Genomic DNA, 16,166 nt, shown 5'->3' with positions numbered 1-16,166 from the left:
ATTGTCTCCTATGTCGTTAATATAGATCAGGAACAATAGATGGCCTATAACACTTCCTTGGGGAATGCCGGATATTACTTCTGTTTTACTCGAACTGTGGCCTTTCTGACAGGAAATCACGAATCCAATCGCACGAAGTTTGGTTATAAGATGCTAGTCAGGAGCAGTGTCAAAAACCTTCTGGCAATCTAAAACTATGGAATCAATTTGACATCACCTGTTGGTAGCACTCATTACTTGATGAGTATAAAGAGCTAGTTGTGTTTCACAAGAACGACATTTTCTGAATCGGTGCTATGTGTGAATAAATCGTTTCCTTCGAGGTAATTCACAATGTTCGAACACAGTATATGTTCGAAAACCCTATTCCAAATCGACGTTAGTGACATGGACCTGTAATTCAGCGGGTTACTCCTATTTCCCTTTTTGGGTATTGGTATGACTTGAGCAATTGTCCTGTCTTTAGGTACGGATCTTTCTATGAGCGAGCGCTTGTATATAATTGTTAAATTATAAAGGAACCTGACTGGTATACAATCTCGACCGGAGGCCTTGCCTTTATTAAGTGATTTAAGCTGCTTTGTTTCCCATCTTGTCTGTTGTTCTTGATTGGAATTCAGGAATATTTACTTCGTCTTCTCTGGTGAAGGAGTTTCGGAAAACCGTGTTCAATAGCTCTGCTTTAGTGGCACTGTCATCAGTGACTTCACCGTTATCGCACAATGAAGGTATTGATTGCGTCTTGCCACTGGTTTGCTTTATGTATGACCAGACTCTCTTTGGGTTTTCTGCTAGATTCCGAGTATCGTTGTGGAAATTATTTAAATAATCTCGCATTGAAGCACGCGCTATATTTCGAACTTCTGCAAAACTTTGCCAATCTTGGGGATTTTGGGTCCTTTTAAATTTGGCGTGCTTTTTTCGTTGCTTCTGCAACAGCGATCTGACCCGTTCTGTGTACCATGGGGGATCAGTACCATCGCTTATTAATTTAAGTTGTATATATCTCAATTGCCGTCGGTACTACTTCGTTGAAATAATTCCATATTTTTTCTAGGGTTACGTGATCATATCGGAAGGAGTGGAGACTGTCTCTTAAAAAGGCGTTAAGAGCATTTATATCAGCTTTTTTTAAAAATAGATGTACTTTTCGTTTGTTTTTGATGGTTGTAGGTGTTACGGTATTCAGCCTAGCAGCAACTGCCTTGTGGTAGGTAATCCCTGTATCCGTCATGATACTCCCTATTTGTCCAGGATTATTTGTTACTAAGAGGTCAGGTATGCTTTCGCAACCATTTATGCTACGAGTAGGTTCGTGAACTAATTGTTCAAAATAATTTTCTGAAAAAGCATTCAGTACAATTTCTGAAGACGTTTTACGCCTGCCGCCGGCTTTTAACGTACACTTTTTCTGTTGTGTTTTCTGATGGAAGCTGGTTCTGCCTCAGAACCAGTGATGGCCGTGTATTGGGTAGGAGAAGACAAGAGTAGGGAACGCAGCCAACGTGTCTACATGCTAGACACACTGGACCTCTAGTACATTTGGAATTATAATTCGGCGTGCGATTTCGTATGACTGCAGGAGCGCCCTCTGACTGCAAATCTGTACGTCAATCTAGTCCTTCGACCTCTTGTGCTGCCATTCATGACCAGCACCCCAAGGGGTGTTTTCCAACAGGATAATGCTGGCTCACATACCACTGTTGTAACCCAACATGCTGTACATTGTACAGAGTGTCGACATGTCGCCTTGGCCTGGTCGATCACCAGATCTGTCTTAAATCGAGCACCCATGGGACATCACTGGACGATAGTTCCGGCGTTATCCACAAACAGCATTAACCGTCCCTGTATTGACCGACCAAGTGCAACAGTCATGGAACTCCATCCTATAACCTGACATCCGGCACCTGCAACGTAGTGCATGAATGTTTGCATGCGTGCATTCAACATTTTGACGGCCACACCGGTTATTAACGTACCAGCAGCTCACATTTGCAATGGATTATCTCGGGCTTACGTTAACCTGTGATCTTGCAACATTACTTAAACATGTAACCTAGATAAATGCATTCCCGAAATGTCATTACTCTACATTAATTATTTTTTGGTGTTGTGATTTTTTCCGTCAGTGTATCACAGTATAACACGTCTGATTTCATAGACAATAACTTCGATTAACATCTCGCGTTAAAAACCTAAAGCGACAGTTGCGTCAAATGTATGACGAATAAAATTTTATGCAGTCTCTCTTTACTGTATAAAATTTTAACTCCTCATACAAGAGACGCAACTGCCGCTTTAGTGTGTTATATGAGATGTTAATCGAAGTTATTGTCTATGAAATCGAATGTGTTGCATACGTTATACTGTAATATATACAGAAAATTCGCTTACGAAAACATTTTATGTATCTGTACGGCCTGCGCCTTAAAAGTCAGTGTACGAGTAAAGCAGTGCACATGTGGATTGTGGCTGTAGATTGTTTCACATTAGCGTTTATGTGTCTATGTAAATTCTTACTTTTTTGCATTTATTTCTCTCACCGCAACCACGATTGTAACACGCGTAAGTGGCTAGTACTAGCAACATACTATCTGTTATGACGGTCTCATTTATTTTGTCGTAGCTTACGACACACATGTTGTATAATCGTAAGATACTAGCCACTATCGATGTATGAAGACCTCTATGACATCTTTGGTTCTACCAGTAAACAGCGACCAGCTGTGTACTCGGCTGTGTGGTACGCACTCGTTCATAGCGTTAACGCCGATTGCTGAAGTAACCTGAAAGAGCGCACTGCCTAGCGCAGTTTATAAAGGGTGTTTCCGTAAGAGAGTGTAAAAATGTAACAGGACCCACCCGGGGTCGGAGAAGACAGCTTAAGGAGATATGGGAGTAAACTTGTCTAACATAACGGTTTTCCAGCTTTTTATAACTAATATAGGTACAAGTTTACACGTACTGTGCTGTTTATTTACATATATGTTCATTATTTCCTGCAAGGAAACAAGGACGAGCCTGAATACTAGGAAGTCATGATGAAGGTTTTTTCCTTTTACTTTACTTGCCCATAAGGTGGCTCTGTTGTCTCGTTGGTTTGGTTGTTTGGGGAAGGAGACCAGACAGCGTGGTCATCGGTCTCATCGGATTAGGGAAGGATGGGGAAGGAAGTCGGCCGTGCCCTTTCAGAGGAACCATCCCGGCATTTGCCTGGAGTGATTTAGGGAAATCACGGAAAACCTAAATCAGGATGGCCGGACTCGGGATTGAACCGTCGTCCTCCCGAATGTTGTCTCGTTTTACATTGTCCCATGACAGAACATGCTATGACTCGACGACAGATCCTTTCATTACTCGGTGCTATTCACAGACATACAGTACAATGCGGTGGAGCGGTACCGGTAGTTTCGCAGAACTCACTGACATGCACCTTGTGTATGGGGAAGTACGTTGCAATGTTCTCGCTGCTGAAAAAAGGGAACGATTTCTTAACAGGCATCATCCGTCTCTACCAGTGTTTATTTCTCTCGACCGACAATTGCGAGGGACTGGTTCACTGGTTGCTAGAATTGTTGCTGTCTGTGATGTGATTCGAAAGACACGACGAACATTTGTCAGAATCTTGTTCGCCGATGTCACTTTTGCATTGAGGTTGATGGCCGCCAGTTCAACACATTTTGTAGGATACGAAACTTCCTGGCAGATTAAAACTGTGTGCCAGACCGAGACTCGACCTCGGGACCTTTGCCTTTCGCGGGCAAGTGCTCTACCATCTGAGCTACCCAAGCACGACTCACGCCCCATCCTCACAGCTTTAGTTCCGCCAGTACCTCGTCTCCTACCTTCCAAACTTTATAGAAGCTGTAGGATTGCAAATGGTACGTTCATTGTATCAATGGTAGAATTTGCAGTTAGTAACGAATGTAATGAAAAAGTACGCAGGTTCCCTACCTCAAACTGCTCAGTGGAGCATCCTCTATGTCCTGTTAAATTTTTGCACGCTGTTACGGAAACACCCTGTATACTGACGATGAAATTTATATTACGATGTAACAACAATGGTTTCATTAGCCGATGTCTATTATTTTATATTCAAAAATGGCTCTGAGCACTATGGGACTTAACATCTGAAGTCATCAGTCCCCTAGAACTTAGAACTACTTAAACCTAACTAACCTAAGGACATCACACACATCCATGCCCGAGGCAGGATTCGAACCTGCGACCGTAGCAGTCGCGCAGTTCCGGACTGAAGCGCCCAGAACCGCTATGCCATAGCGGCCGGCTATTTTATATTCGCCTCATATGATGCTGTAAATGCTTTTAAGTGAGTACATGCTAATTGTGTGTTATTTCAGTTTGGTTTACAGGAACCTGATGGTCAGCCGAGCGAAACTGGTTGTTTAAATACAGTTCTTATCAGCAGCACATTGCTGTAAGCATGATATTTTTCAAATACCCACCAGCCGTGGGGTATCATCTGCTGAAAATATACTCTGCATTCACTACACAATCATCTACCCGCCCCTGCCCTGTCAAACCATCCCCCCAGCACCGTCATCTAATCGCTAAACCTTCAACTCCATGGCAACACCATAATTTCTCTTGCACATTATATACATACATAATAACATAATTAAATGACATTACACTAGTGGTAAAATTCGTAACAGTACATGAAACACTTGAGGCATATGTTGTCAGAAAGATACAAGATCCACGTCGCGAAATGCATCGTCTGGCAAAGCAGCTGCAGAAGGAGGAATAACTCGTAATCCCGCAAGCAGACGGCGTTTCCTGATGTGAGCGCCGGCCGTTGTGGCCAAGCGGTTCTAGGCGCTACAGACTGGAAGCGCGCGACCGCTACGGTCGCAGGTTCGAATCCTGCCTCGGGCATGGATGTGTGTGATGTCCTTAGGTTAGTTAGGTTTAAGTAGTTCTAAGTTCTAGGGGACTGATGACCTCAGAAGTTAAGTCCCATAGTGCTCAGAGCCATTTGAACCATTTGATGTGAGCGAAAACCAGGCTCGACGTGTTGTTAAGTACAATGAACATCTTTTAAACGAACTGTTTTTCGATCTAGAAAGAAAGCCAATTTGTGAATATATCAAATTGTTGACCACTGATCATGTTTTATTTCGATAAAACGAAAGGTGCCTTTCGACAAAAACACGCACTTTCTTGTCGTTGCAAAGACGGAATAAAAAATACCTTAAATAATTCCCATTTAAATTCCCTTAGCGTTCGATGTGGGCTATACTGCACTGCTATGATCCTAGCAGAGCTACCCTGAATCCATACGATGCCTACATCCCTGAATCGAAACAATGCCTATTTGCATACCTTCTTGATAACGACTGCGAACACTGGAACAATATTTTAGAGCTGTAATTCGCTAGCATTTCGTACGCTTTTTTTTTTTTTTTTTACAGTTGCACTGGACTTCCTCAGAATCCTTCCTGAAAAAATAAGTCTTCCATTCGTCTTGCTTAATACTTTTCATTTATTTATTTCATTGTATCAGAAACGCACTATAACTTACAGGTTATCAAAAATATTAACAAAAATACTTCAAACAGATTGGTCCTAACATTAATAAAAATATTCGTAATAGATTCGTCCTATAAGCTTTTTCATTTCTACTAATAATTAATGGCTTCGAATAATTATATGCTACACAAATATATAGGGTGAACCAGAACTCCAACGGTGAACTTTCAAAGGTGGTGAACTTTCAAAGGTGGTAGTATGGACCAAAAAAAAAACAAGATGTTTAGCAAACATGGGCTCTAAAGTGCTTACTTTAAGAGCAATGAGCATTCGTTCGCCTTACTGTGAAACACATCTTTTCCACTGAAGAAGTGCTCACAGCTCTTAAGGTATGCATTTTTGAGCCCATGCTGACTGGACATTTTTTCCTTGTTTTGATCCATACTAATTTCTCCCAAAATATAGAAAGCAAAGAGCTTGCAATAGAAAATATGCGCCAGATAGTTGCGAAGATGTACAAGTGCTCATAAGTTTTAATGCACGCATTTTAGAGTCCTTGTTTACTCGTCTCGAAACTTTTCAGACGTGGCTGATGTGCTGCATCTTCCCACAGTCGCACTGTCATGATGTTTTGACGTGAATTATATGGAGATGATGTCGTTAGCAGTCGTGGTTGAAATCCAGTCTGATAACGGACATTGCTAAATGGCTCTTGTTCCCTTTGCCAGCGCATCAGCGTTTCATCGCACTTTTTGGCGCACCAATGTACCTTCGGCATGTTTGAATGGATTTGCCTCTAGCATGTGACGCGTGCAGATCTTCCGTCTTCCACGCCACGTTCCATTCACTTCTAACCTTGAATCTGGCTAAAGCAATTATATCTCCAACCGGAATGCTTCTCTTGTATTCCATTCCCTTCTGCGCTCTTTGCTAGTTGGTCGGCCTTCTCATTCTCACAATGCCAACACGTCGCACAGTCCGTACAAATGTGCCGTTTCTTCGTAGTTCTGACAGAGTAGCAGCCATTTGGTGTGGCAGACAGCAGCTCTCTTTGTCTTTACGACCTAATGTTACTGTTCGCAACGCGCAGAGCGAATCCGTTATTATTACGATATGCTCAGCTTGGATTGTACCGGGTGATCAAAAAGTCAGTATAAATTTGAGAACTGAATAAATCACGGAACAATGTAGATAGAGAGGTACAAATTGACACACATGCTTGGAATGACATGCGGTTTTATTAGAAGCAAAAAAATACAAAAGGTCAAAAAATGTCCGACAGATGGCGCTTCATCTGATAAGAATAGCAATAATTAGCACAACAAAGTAATACAAATCAAAGATGATGATCTTTACAGGAAATGCTCAATATGTCCACTATCATTCCTCAACAATAGCTGTAGTCGAGGAGTAATGTTGTGAACAGCACTGTAAAGCATGTCCGGAGTTATGGTGAGGCATTGGCGTCGGATGTTGTCTTTCAGCATCCCTAGAGATGTCGGTCGATCACAATTCACTTGGGACTTCAGGTAACCCCAAAGCCAATAATCGCACGGACTGAGGTCTGGGGACCTGGGAGGCCAAGCATGACGGAAGTGGCGGCTGAGCACACGATCATCACCAAACGACGCGCGCAAGAGATCTTTCACGCGTCTAGCAATATGGGGTGGAGCGCCATCCTGCATAAACATCGTACGTTCCAGCAGATGTTTATCAGCCAGTCTGGGGATGATGCGACTCTGTAAGAGATCGGCGTACCTCTCACCCGTCACGGTAGCAGTTACAAAACCAGAATCACGCATTTCCTCGAAGAAAAAAGACCCTTTAAAGATAGATGTGGTAAATCCAACCCATACCGTGACTTTCCCGTCGTGCACTGGAGTTTCCAGGACATTCTAGGATTTTCGGTAGCCTAAATTCTGCAGTTGTGGGCGTTGACAGACCCTCGGAGCGAGAAATGAGCTTCGTCGGTCCACAACACGTTACTCAACCAATCGTCATCTTCCGCCATCTTTTGAAACGCCAACACCGCAAATGCCCTCCGCTTCACTAAATCGCCAGGTAACAGTTCGTGATGCCGATGGATTTTGTACGGATAGCATCGGAGGATACGCCTAAGTGCCAACCAAACAGTAGTGTATGGAATGTCGGTGCGACTGCACGAGCGCTGACTTCCCTGTGCATAGACGAACCCGCTACAGTCTCCACTTCTTCCTGAACTGTCTCAGCAGCATTACGCCTTGTGCTCGGTCGGCCACTACGGGGTCTACCGTCTAAACAAACAACCCGTGGCTTCTAACTTCGAATCATTCTCGCCACAGCTGCATTTGTCAACGGACCTTTACCTGTTCGAACCCCTTCCTATGGCGATAGGATCGTAACGCTGAACTAGCACATTCCCCATTCTGATAATACAGCTTCACTAAAAGCGCCTTTTCAGGTAACGTCAAACGTCAACATGGTGTGACTGCTGGCGCATCTGATTCTCTGTCTCATTACAGCTCCTTTTATACACAATTGCCATGCGCACTCACTTACGTTTCGCTGTCCAGCGCCATCTGTCGGACATTTTGTGAACTTTGTTTTTTTTTTTTTGTTCTAATAAAACCCCAAGTCATTCCAAGCATGTGTGTCAATTTGTACCTCTCTATCTACATTATTCCGTGATTTATTCCGTTTTCAAATTTATACTGATTTTTTGATCACCCGGTATTCCCGTGGAGTCTATTACGTACCAGACATCCGCAGGACTGTCAGCTGTTATTTATTTATTCCAATTGACGTTAACTTTCCTGCAGTTAATTTTTTTGTTTTATTTTCATGTTCCCTTTATTTTGACCTACGTACAATCGAATGCGACACACAAAAACTCACCTGTATGTACCTGTTCGAGGTGGTACCTGAAGATGGTGCAATATTGTCTTGAAATCGATTGTATTTTACTTCAGAAATACCAAAGTAAAACAAAAAATACCTCTGCGGGGGAACTGGCGCTCACTGGAATAAATATTGTTTCTTAGTTCTCTTTCAGTGGCTAATTAGTTACGCTATGTAGAATATCGCGACTTTCTGTAGAACGAATGGTCCGCTCTTTTCATTTTTAGTACGTACATAGGAACAGAGAACAGACTCATCATATATGGACTCACTGGCGCGCGCAAGGCCCCCCCCCCCCCCCCCCCCGACATACACACACATAGCCCTTGGCCATTGTTGGGACTCTAAATAGACACAAGTGTCTACACTTCCCAATAGATATGCAGCCACAGTTATTGGAAGCCATCCAACTGGACTTAAGGCAATCCGTGTGGTAGCAGCCACAAGCGTTAAGCAGGTGGTGCGGCAGGGGCTCCCGGGAGCTGGGGGTTCCTTCCGCCAAAAATAAAGTAAAAATCTTCTTAAGGAGAATTAAAAGTGGAAAGGAAGAGTAGAAAAAAAGGAAATACGACAAACGTCGATCATTCCTCATGTTGTCGATTTAACTAAATACCTGGGGTTTGCAGTTACGAGCGACTTAAATTGCAACGATAACATAGATAATGTTGTGGGGAAGGCGAACCAAAGACTGCGTTTTATTCGCAGAACACTTTGAAGATGTAACAGGTCTACTAAAGAGACTGCCTACACTATACACTTGTCCGTCCTCTGCTAGAGTATTGCTGCGCAGTATGGGATCTTTACCAGATGGTACTGACGGAAGACATCACAGAAAAAAGGACAGTACTTTATGTATTATCGGGAAACAGGAGAGAAATTGCTAAGGATACAACACACGAACTGGTGTGGCAAACATTAAAAAAAGACCCTTTTTGATGCAGTGAGATCTTTTCACAAAATTTCAATCACCATATTTCTCCTCCGAAAGCGGAAATATTTTGTTGACTCCCACCTATAAAGGGCAAAATGGTCATAGTAATAAAATAAGAGAAATCAGAGCTCGCACGGAAAGATTTAAATGTTCGATTTTTCTCACGCCTGATTGGAGAATGGAACGGCCGAGAATCTGAAATTGGTTTTGTGAACCCTCTGTTAAACACTTGGATCTGAATTGCAGACCAGTGGTGTAGAGTACTGCGCCACTGTGTACAAGAAAAACGTTTTAAGTGAAGAGAAACGTACAATTAAGAAAACGAGTATTTTAATACACAGTGGACTAAACTACACATAACCCATCTAAGGGAAAAGAAAGATCATCTTGCAAACTTCACTCAGCCCAACCCCGTTCCTCAACAGTAAATAGTCTTGAATTAAATCTAACTTCCAATTTAACAAGAATACTGGATAAACCCGAAATCCACGGTTAAAATTTCCGTACCTGTTCAGGGATATTTTCTGATTATTTTGGTGCAAGGGACCCATGGTCTCCGGTGTCTCGTTGCTGGGTAATAGAGCAACGAGTTACTCAGTTTGTTTGCCCATTTGTCTTAGTTTCCGTGAAAATACCTTTCACAGTAGTCAAAAAGCGTGTAATATGTAGTCACAAAAACGTACATCACAAGACACACAGTAATGCAATATTCGTCACATGCACCGCTTCATAGTAGGGCTCATACGCGAGGTGCATATCGGCCAACTCTTCACAAGTAAACACATCCGTTCTGATACAACTGACACTGCCAGACAGTACTGACAGAGAGTGAAGTCTTGTGGATGACTAGTAAAACGGCCATCACTGATGTCGACAGCAAGTAGACTGTGTGAATGGAACAAGCTTCCTTCCAAAATGATACGCGGCGCATACCGTCCACATTTGAACAACCGTGCAGGTATTTTCAGTGCAATACAGACACTGGCGGCAACAAGTCAAACGACGGACAATTAGTCTATAATGAGCCACAGGATACCACCGGTCCGTTATACCTAAATACTCAGACAATATCGCGTAGATAAAATTGAAATTTTATCGGTGGAGTTTGAGTTAACCCTGCTGAAATGCAACTGAAGTAATACGGATTGTCGTCGTGGCAAACAACTCGTACACTGATACAAACAACATCACCAACTGTCCCAGCGTCAGGAAAAGGGATTCCACTAACGTCTCCCATGCTATATCAGATGGTGCAGTTCGTTTTATTATAGCTGTCAGAGGAAGTGCTCGAAATATTGAGTTGGCCAGTGATACAAGCAGTTGCGGACCGACAACACTGCCCGTTGAATTTCATATGGACGCTATGGGCATCCGTAGTTGTCGGTGTTTTCCTGTAGACCTTTTGCTTCAGTTTTCCGCACAGTTAAAAGTCCTGGGGTGTTACATCTGGCAGTACTTCTGTCACAGAACCCCCACGTTGTAATTACGGCCATGGTACTAACGTGACTAATGTCTGCCAATTTTGTACAGGTAATTATTAGCACAAAATGGACTGCAAGCTCACCAGAGTCAACGCCTCTGGTCTTATACATGGAGACAAACGAAAACAAGATGTCTTACAAGGAAAGACGCACCACTTCAGAATTCAAATGCAGTATAATACTGATCTGTGAGCAGCTAACAGTACAGACGAAATTCAGTGTGCAGTACTGTCTTCTAAAACCGCATTACGGTATGTACCAGAGCTGAAGATCTACATTTCGAGCTTCGATTACATTTGGTAGACGTTTCTGGGCTCCTTCTCCTGCAACGCTGTTACCTTGTTACTATAATTGAGCAAATCCCACGGATGCTACCTAGTTGAAGTCCTCTTCGAGGGCTCTTTGCAATGCTACAGAAAAAGGTATATAGTTACTTTGAAATAAAATAGTTGGTGTCATAAGTCAGCAGCTATAAACGTTCAAAATTTCTTGCCTGTCAGAAAATTCGTCACATTGTCCGACACAGCTGACAGCGCTGCATCTTGATATGTTTACGCCTTCTGGACATATTTGGTGACTGGTTGGCTCTGAGCACTATGGGACTCAATATCTGAGGTCACCAGTCCCCTAGAACTTAGAACTACTTAAACCTAACTAACCTAAGGACATCACACACATCCATGCCCGAGGCAGGATTCGAACCTGGGGTGACTGGTCCTTGCTGCTTCACCCTGTATGTGTAATGTGCATATCTTCTGCCAGCGATCATTTTTGGCGATATCATGATATGAAATGAAATGTCATGTGCACAACTCCATCACCGTATCGTCTTCGTTAACCCGAACTGTATAATCCAATCTTTTTGAAGCCCTATTGTATGTTTAGTCTACCGATCCTTCTACGGATAAGATTGTGGCAAGTGTCCCTATATCATGTTTTTCCTTCTTTGAAATTCCCCGATATAATTGTGTCTTAAGTCTGTTCTATACAACAACCTTCAACCCGTAATTCGCTCGCAGTTTTAGTTCCTGAAGTATGCGCTTTGCATCGCAAGACGAATGATTTATTTCTTTTATCTAGTTTTCCACCGCCCACGATTTGCTGAATTAGCAAGTACCAGTACGCTCCAAACGCAAACTTTCAGAAACGCTTTCGTCATTGCCAAATTAATCACCAGCACACGAAAGCACAAATACGAACATCGTCGTGCACGTTGCAATCTGCGCCAATTGAGAACAGATGTTTTGGCGCAGCTCGATGCCAGAGGTGATTGGCAGCTGTCGCCGAAAGTGGCGCCGCCAACAGAGAAGACTGTTTCGCAAATTGAAGGTCGCGCTACCAAATGCCACGAAGGTCGCCCGCCAGAAATGACAACGTGGTCCGAGCCAAAGAGACACATAGCTTATTTTCGTTAATCAGGACGCGTGATTGGCGTTGTTTATTTTCGCTTAAGCTCTGCATCACGAACAGATAACTGTTTCGATATTTTTTGTTTCTCCTCAGATAGAAAAACATCAACAGTTCTTCATAAGTTTGTTTTGGTTTCTATGAAGCAGACATCATCACATCGCCCGACAGTGTGGTTTCCTCATCCAATCTTTTCCCCGGAACTACATCACTTGAAGGGCTTGTGTTGACAATTATTAAATCTGGACGTTCGAGACGACAAACGAAACAGTAACACACGTTTCGTTGAATCGGTGAAATTAGAGAGTACTGCCACAGAAGACGTACTTACCGGCCATGAGTTAATTTTCGTTTTCTATCTCTTGCTCGGCCTCCCGGGCGGAATACCTTACGCTCTCCATTGAGCTTTACTCACAACATAAAATGAAGTGAGACACAAATTTTGGAATCTTTAATACAAAACACCATTCCCCTCCTTAATCTGTAGTTGTATTGAGTCACTAACTAAGCTTGCTTGAGTAGCCACAGAACCTTGCACACATTTAAGAAACTACCATTCCTGGAGCTACTTGCTTTAAATGACATTGCAGCTATCGGTACTTGATCCTTTAAATGACATTGAAGCTATCGATAACTGATGCTTTAAATGACATGAATTAAATGCGGAAAACAGTTGTTTAATGTGAACGACGTTCCCGGGGCTTTCAAAGTTGTCAATGGCAGCTGTGTTTTTCATGTTATCCGTACAGAAACACACTATCTGCATTGTCTTTGGTTACAGCGCTATTATCCGAAATTACCACTTTGATACGGCAAACGAAATAGGGCATTTATGTTTTAAAAAGGTCGTTTCCACTCTCGTTTTTTTTTTAACGTAAGGCGACACCATCCCAAGAATCTTTCACCACAAGGGGGAATAAAGAACCAAAACCTTACGTAAGCTTCAACAAATGTGCATCTTGTGAGCAGCCGTCTATGAAGATGAACCTGTCGGTTCGACACTGGTTACGGCACTACTTACGCAAATAAATTGCATTGTCAATACCGTCTGGTTGCTGAGTTATTCTTTGAAAGAATCAGCCCACAAGAGAAAACGCTAAATATTCGTACATGCTGAGGCAGCAAGAAATAAAATATAAACGTTGGAACTGGATGTTGCCGAATAAGCGATGGCAAAACAGCTGACTTCTTTGTTCCGAATGATATACATGCAATAAATGAATTAATATAACAACAGTGAGAATAAGACTTGCACATACATCGTATGTTTTATATTTGCGTTATAATACTGAGAACAGCGTGGTATGACGATACACCAAAAAAGCTACGCTCTACTACTATTTGACAGTGTTTCCGTATGGCAACAAAACAATAATTTATTCATAGAGCTGGAGATTTTGCAGGTTTTTCTCACACGTTCACCACGCTATCTGTAAATCGTTCAACATCGCTAGAGCAAATTCACGAAAACACACCGAAGAGCGAATCTCCAAGAACGACAACACTGCCAACAAAAATAACACTCATACCCAAAATCAAGGAAAAGGAAGCTATTCCTTTTCGTACGCCAGTGATAATCAAAGTTATTACAAAACAGAGTGCAAAGAGAATTCATTGTTTCTTTTTCAGCGATATGCACCACGGAAAGCAAAGACAAACGACTCGCGACTCATGTAACAAAACACGATGCTTGTCAATGTGCTGTAAAACTTACTTTATGTGAGGCTGCCTGAAGACGCCAATGCCACCGATAGAAATGTGACACGGGTACGGAAATCGCAGAACGGTTATCGCTTATCCGCTACGTAGCAGTATTCAAGAGCTGCTGACGCACCGCACAACTGAAACGACTAGATCGTAAACACTGCTCCAACAGACCGCGCAAAGCTGCAATCGTGTGGTCAGACATCGATCACTCGAGTATCCTCACAGATAAAGCGCACTCACAGGAACACTATACAGTGAGTTACGGTAATGTCGTCCATGTACATACCCTAACTGGCAATGGACAATAGTTGTGCTTAGTGAAAAGTGATGTTATTGTTCTTTTTGAAAGAGAAGGGATGTCACTTGAGAGCAAGAGCGTCACATGGGATGTCGGAGCACCGTGTTGTACGAGCACCTGGCACAACACGTGCGCCATTAAGGTAGCGGGCTTGGCGGCAGTCCAGGAATTTCTCGCTTGTACTTACTCTCCATTGTGTACGGTGCCCCGTCTCTTGCTGTGGGATGCCGGGTGGTACTGTAGCTTTCCACGCTGGCGAATCTGCCCGGCGCGGTAGCCAACGCACAATGGTGGGGGGTGGAGGGGGTTCGCCCCATGACGGCCTTTGGTGGGGAGGAGAGGGGGCAGCGTCCTTGACAGTGGGCGCGCCGGACCTAACCTGACCTGCCGCGCGAAATCCTGTGCTGCGTTCTTGCGGTAAACGACGCACTCTCTCCCTGTCGGCCGAAATACGGCTCTCAGCCCGTGTAGTATTCTGCGAACTAGATGTAACATTAGGCAGCAGGGGGCAACACATGTCCGATCCTCTATTTCGCCAATATTTTATGTGAAGTGTTTCTAACTTCTTTATAAATAAGTATATTTTATGGGTAGGGGCAATGAATAAAAAAAAAAAAAAAGGAGCGCGGGTAAGCTACTACAAATAGCTTAGTGAACTCATTATTGTGGCCAAGATAGACACGAAGCCCACGCCTACCACAGTAGTACAAGTTTATAGCCGGCCGAAGTGGCCGAGCAGTTCTAGGCGCTACAGTCTCGAACCGCGCGACCGCTACGGTCGCAGGTTCGAATCCTGCCTCGGACATGGATGTGTGTGATGTTCTTAGTTAGGTTTAAGTAGTCCTAAGTTCTAGGGGACTGATGACCTCAGAAGTTAAGTCCCATAGTGCTCAGAGCCATTTGAACAAGTTTATATGCCAACTAGCTCCGCAGATGACGAAGTGATTGATGAAATGTATGATGGGATAAAAGAAATTATTCAGATAGTGAAGGGAGGCGAAAATTTTATAGTCATGGGTGACTGGAATTCGGTAGTAGGAAAAGGAAGAGAAGGAAACGTAGTAGGTGAATATGGAATGGGGGTAAGAAATGAAATAGGAAGCCATCTGGTAGAATTTTGCACAGAGCATAACTTAATCATAGCTAACACTTGGTTCAAGAATCGTAAAAGGAGGTTGTATACATGGAACAGGCCTGGAGATACTCGAAGGTTTCAGATAGATTGTATAATAGTAGGACAGAGGTTTAGGAACCAAGTTTTAAATTGTAAGACATTTCCAGGGGCAGATGTGGACTCTGACCACAATCTATTGGTTATGAACTGTAGATTAAAACTGCAGAAACTGCAAAAAGGTGGGAATTCGAGGAGATGGGATCTGGATAAACTGACAGAACCAGAGGCTGTAGAGAGTTTCAGGGAGAGCATTAGGGAACGATTCAGAGGAATGGGGCAAAGAAATACAGTAGAAGAAGAGTGGGTAACTTTGAGGGATAAAATAGGGAAGGCAGCAGAGGATCAAGTAGGTAAAAAGACGAGGGCTAGTAGAAATCCTTGGGTAACAGAAGAGATAATGAATTTAATTGATGAAAGGAGAAAATACAAAAACGCAGCAAGTGAAGCAGGCAAAAAGGAATACAAACGTCTCAAAAATGAGATCGACAGGAAGTGCAAAATGGCTAAGCAGGGATGGCTAGAGGACAAATGTAAGGATGTAGAGGCTTATCTCATGAAGGGTAAGATAGATACTGCCTACAGGAAAATTAAAGAGACCTAAGGAGAAAAGAGAACCACTTGTATGAATATCAAGAGCTCAGATGGAAACCCAGTTCTAAGCAAAGAAGAGAAAGCGGAAAGGTGGAAGGAGTATATAGAGCGTCTGTACGAGAGTGATGTACTTGAGGACAATATTATGGAAATGGAAGAGGATGTAGATGAATATGAAATGGGAGATACGATACTGCGTGAAGA

At 42.9% G+C, this 16,166-nt stretch overlaps 1 protein-coding gene across 2 annotated transcripts in view; it reads right to left on the bottom strand.

Annotated features, from left to right (window-relative positions):
• The window catches only part of LOC126202186 (cystathionine beta-synthase), a 168,901-nt gene extending 154,423 nt beyond the window's left edge, over window positions 1-14,478 (bottom strand). The window contains exon 1 of one of the 2 annotated variants that reach the window (XM_049936843.1): window positions 14,385-14,478. In XM_049936843.1, coding sequence (XP_049792800.1) covers window positions 14,385-14,391 — 7 coding nt within the window. In that variant the 5' untranslated portion in view covers window positions 14,392-14,478. Of the gene's footprint in view, window positions 1-13,906; window positions 14,031-14,384 lie in introns of those variants that run through there. The other variant, XM_049936844.1, reaches the window with a different exon arrangement.
• Between the last annotated feature and the right edge of the window lie 1,688 nt (window positions 14,479-16,166).

This window comes from Schistocerca nitens, chromosome 1 (genome assembly GCF_023898315.1).
Source record: "Schistocerca nitens isolate TAMUIC-IGC-003100 chromosome 1, iqSchNite1.1, whole genome shotgun sequence".
Lineage (NCBI taxonomy): Eukaryota > Metazoa > Arthropoda > Insecta > Orthoptera > Acrididae > Schistocerca > Schistocerca nitens.
This window is presented reverse-complemented; position numbering and strand designations above follow the sequence as displayed.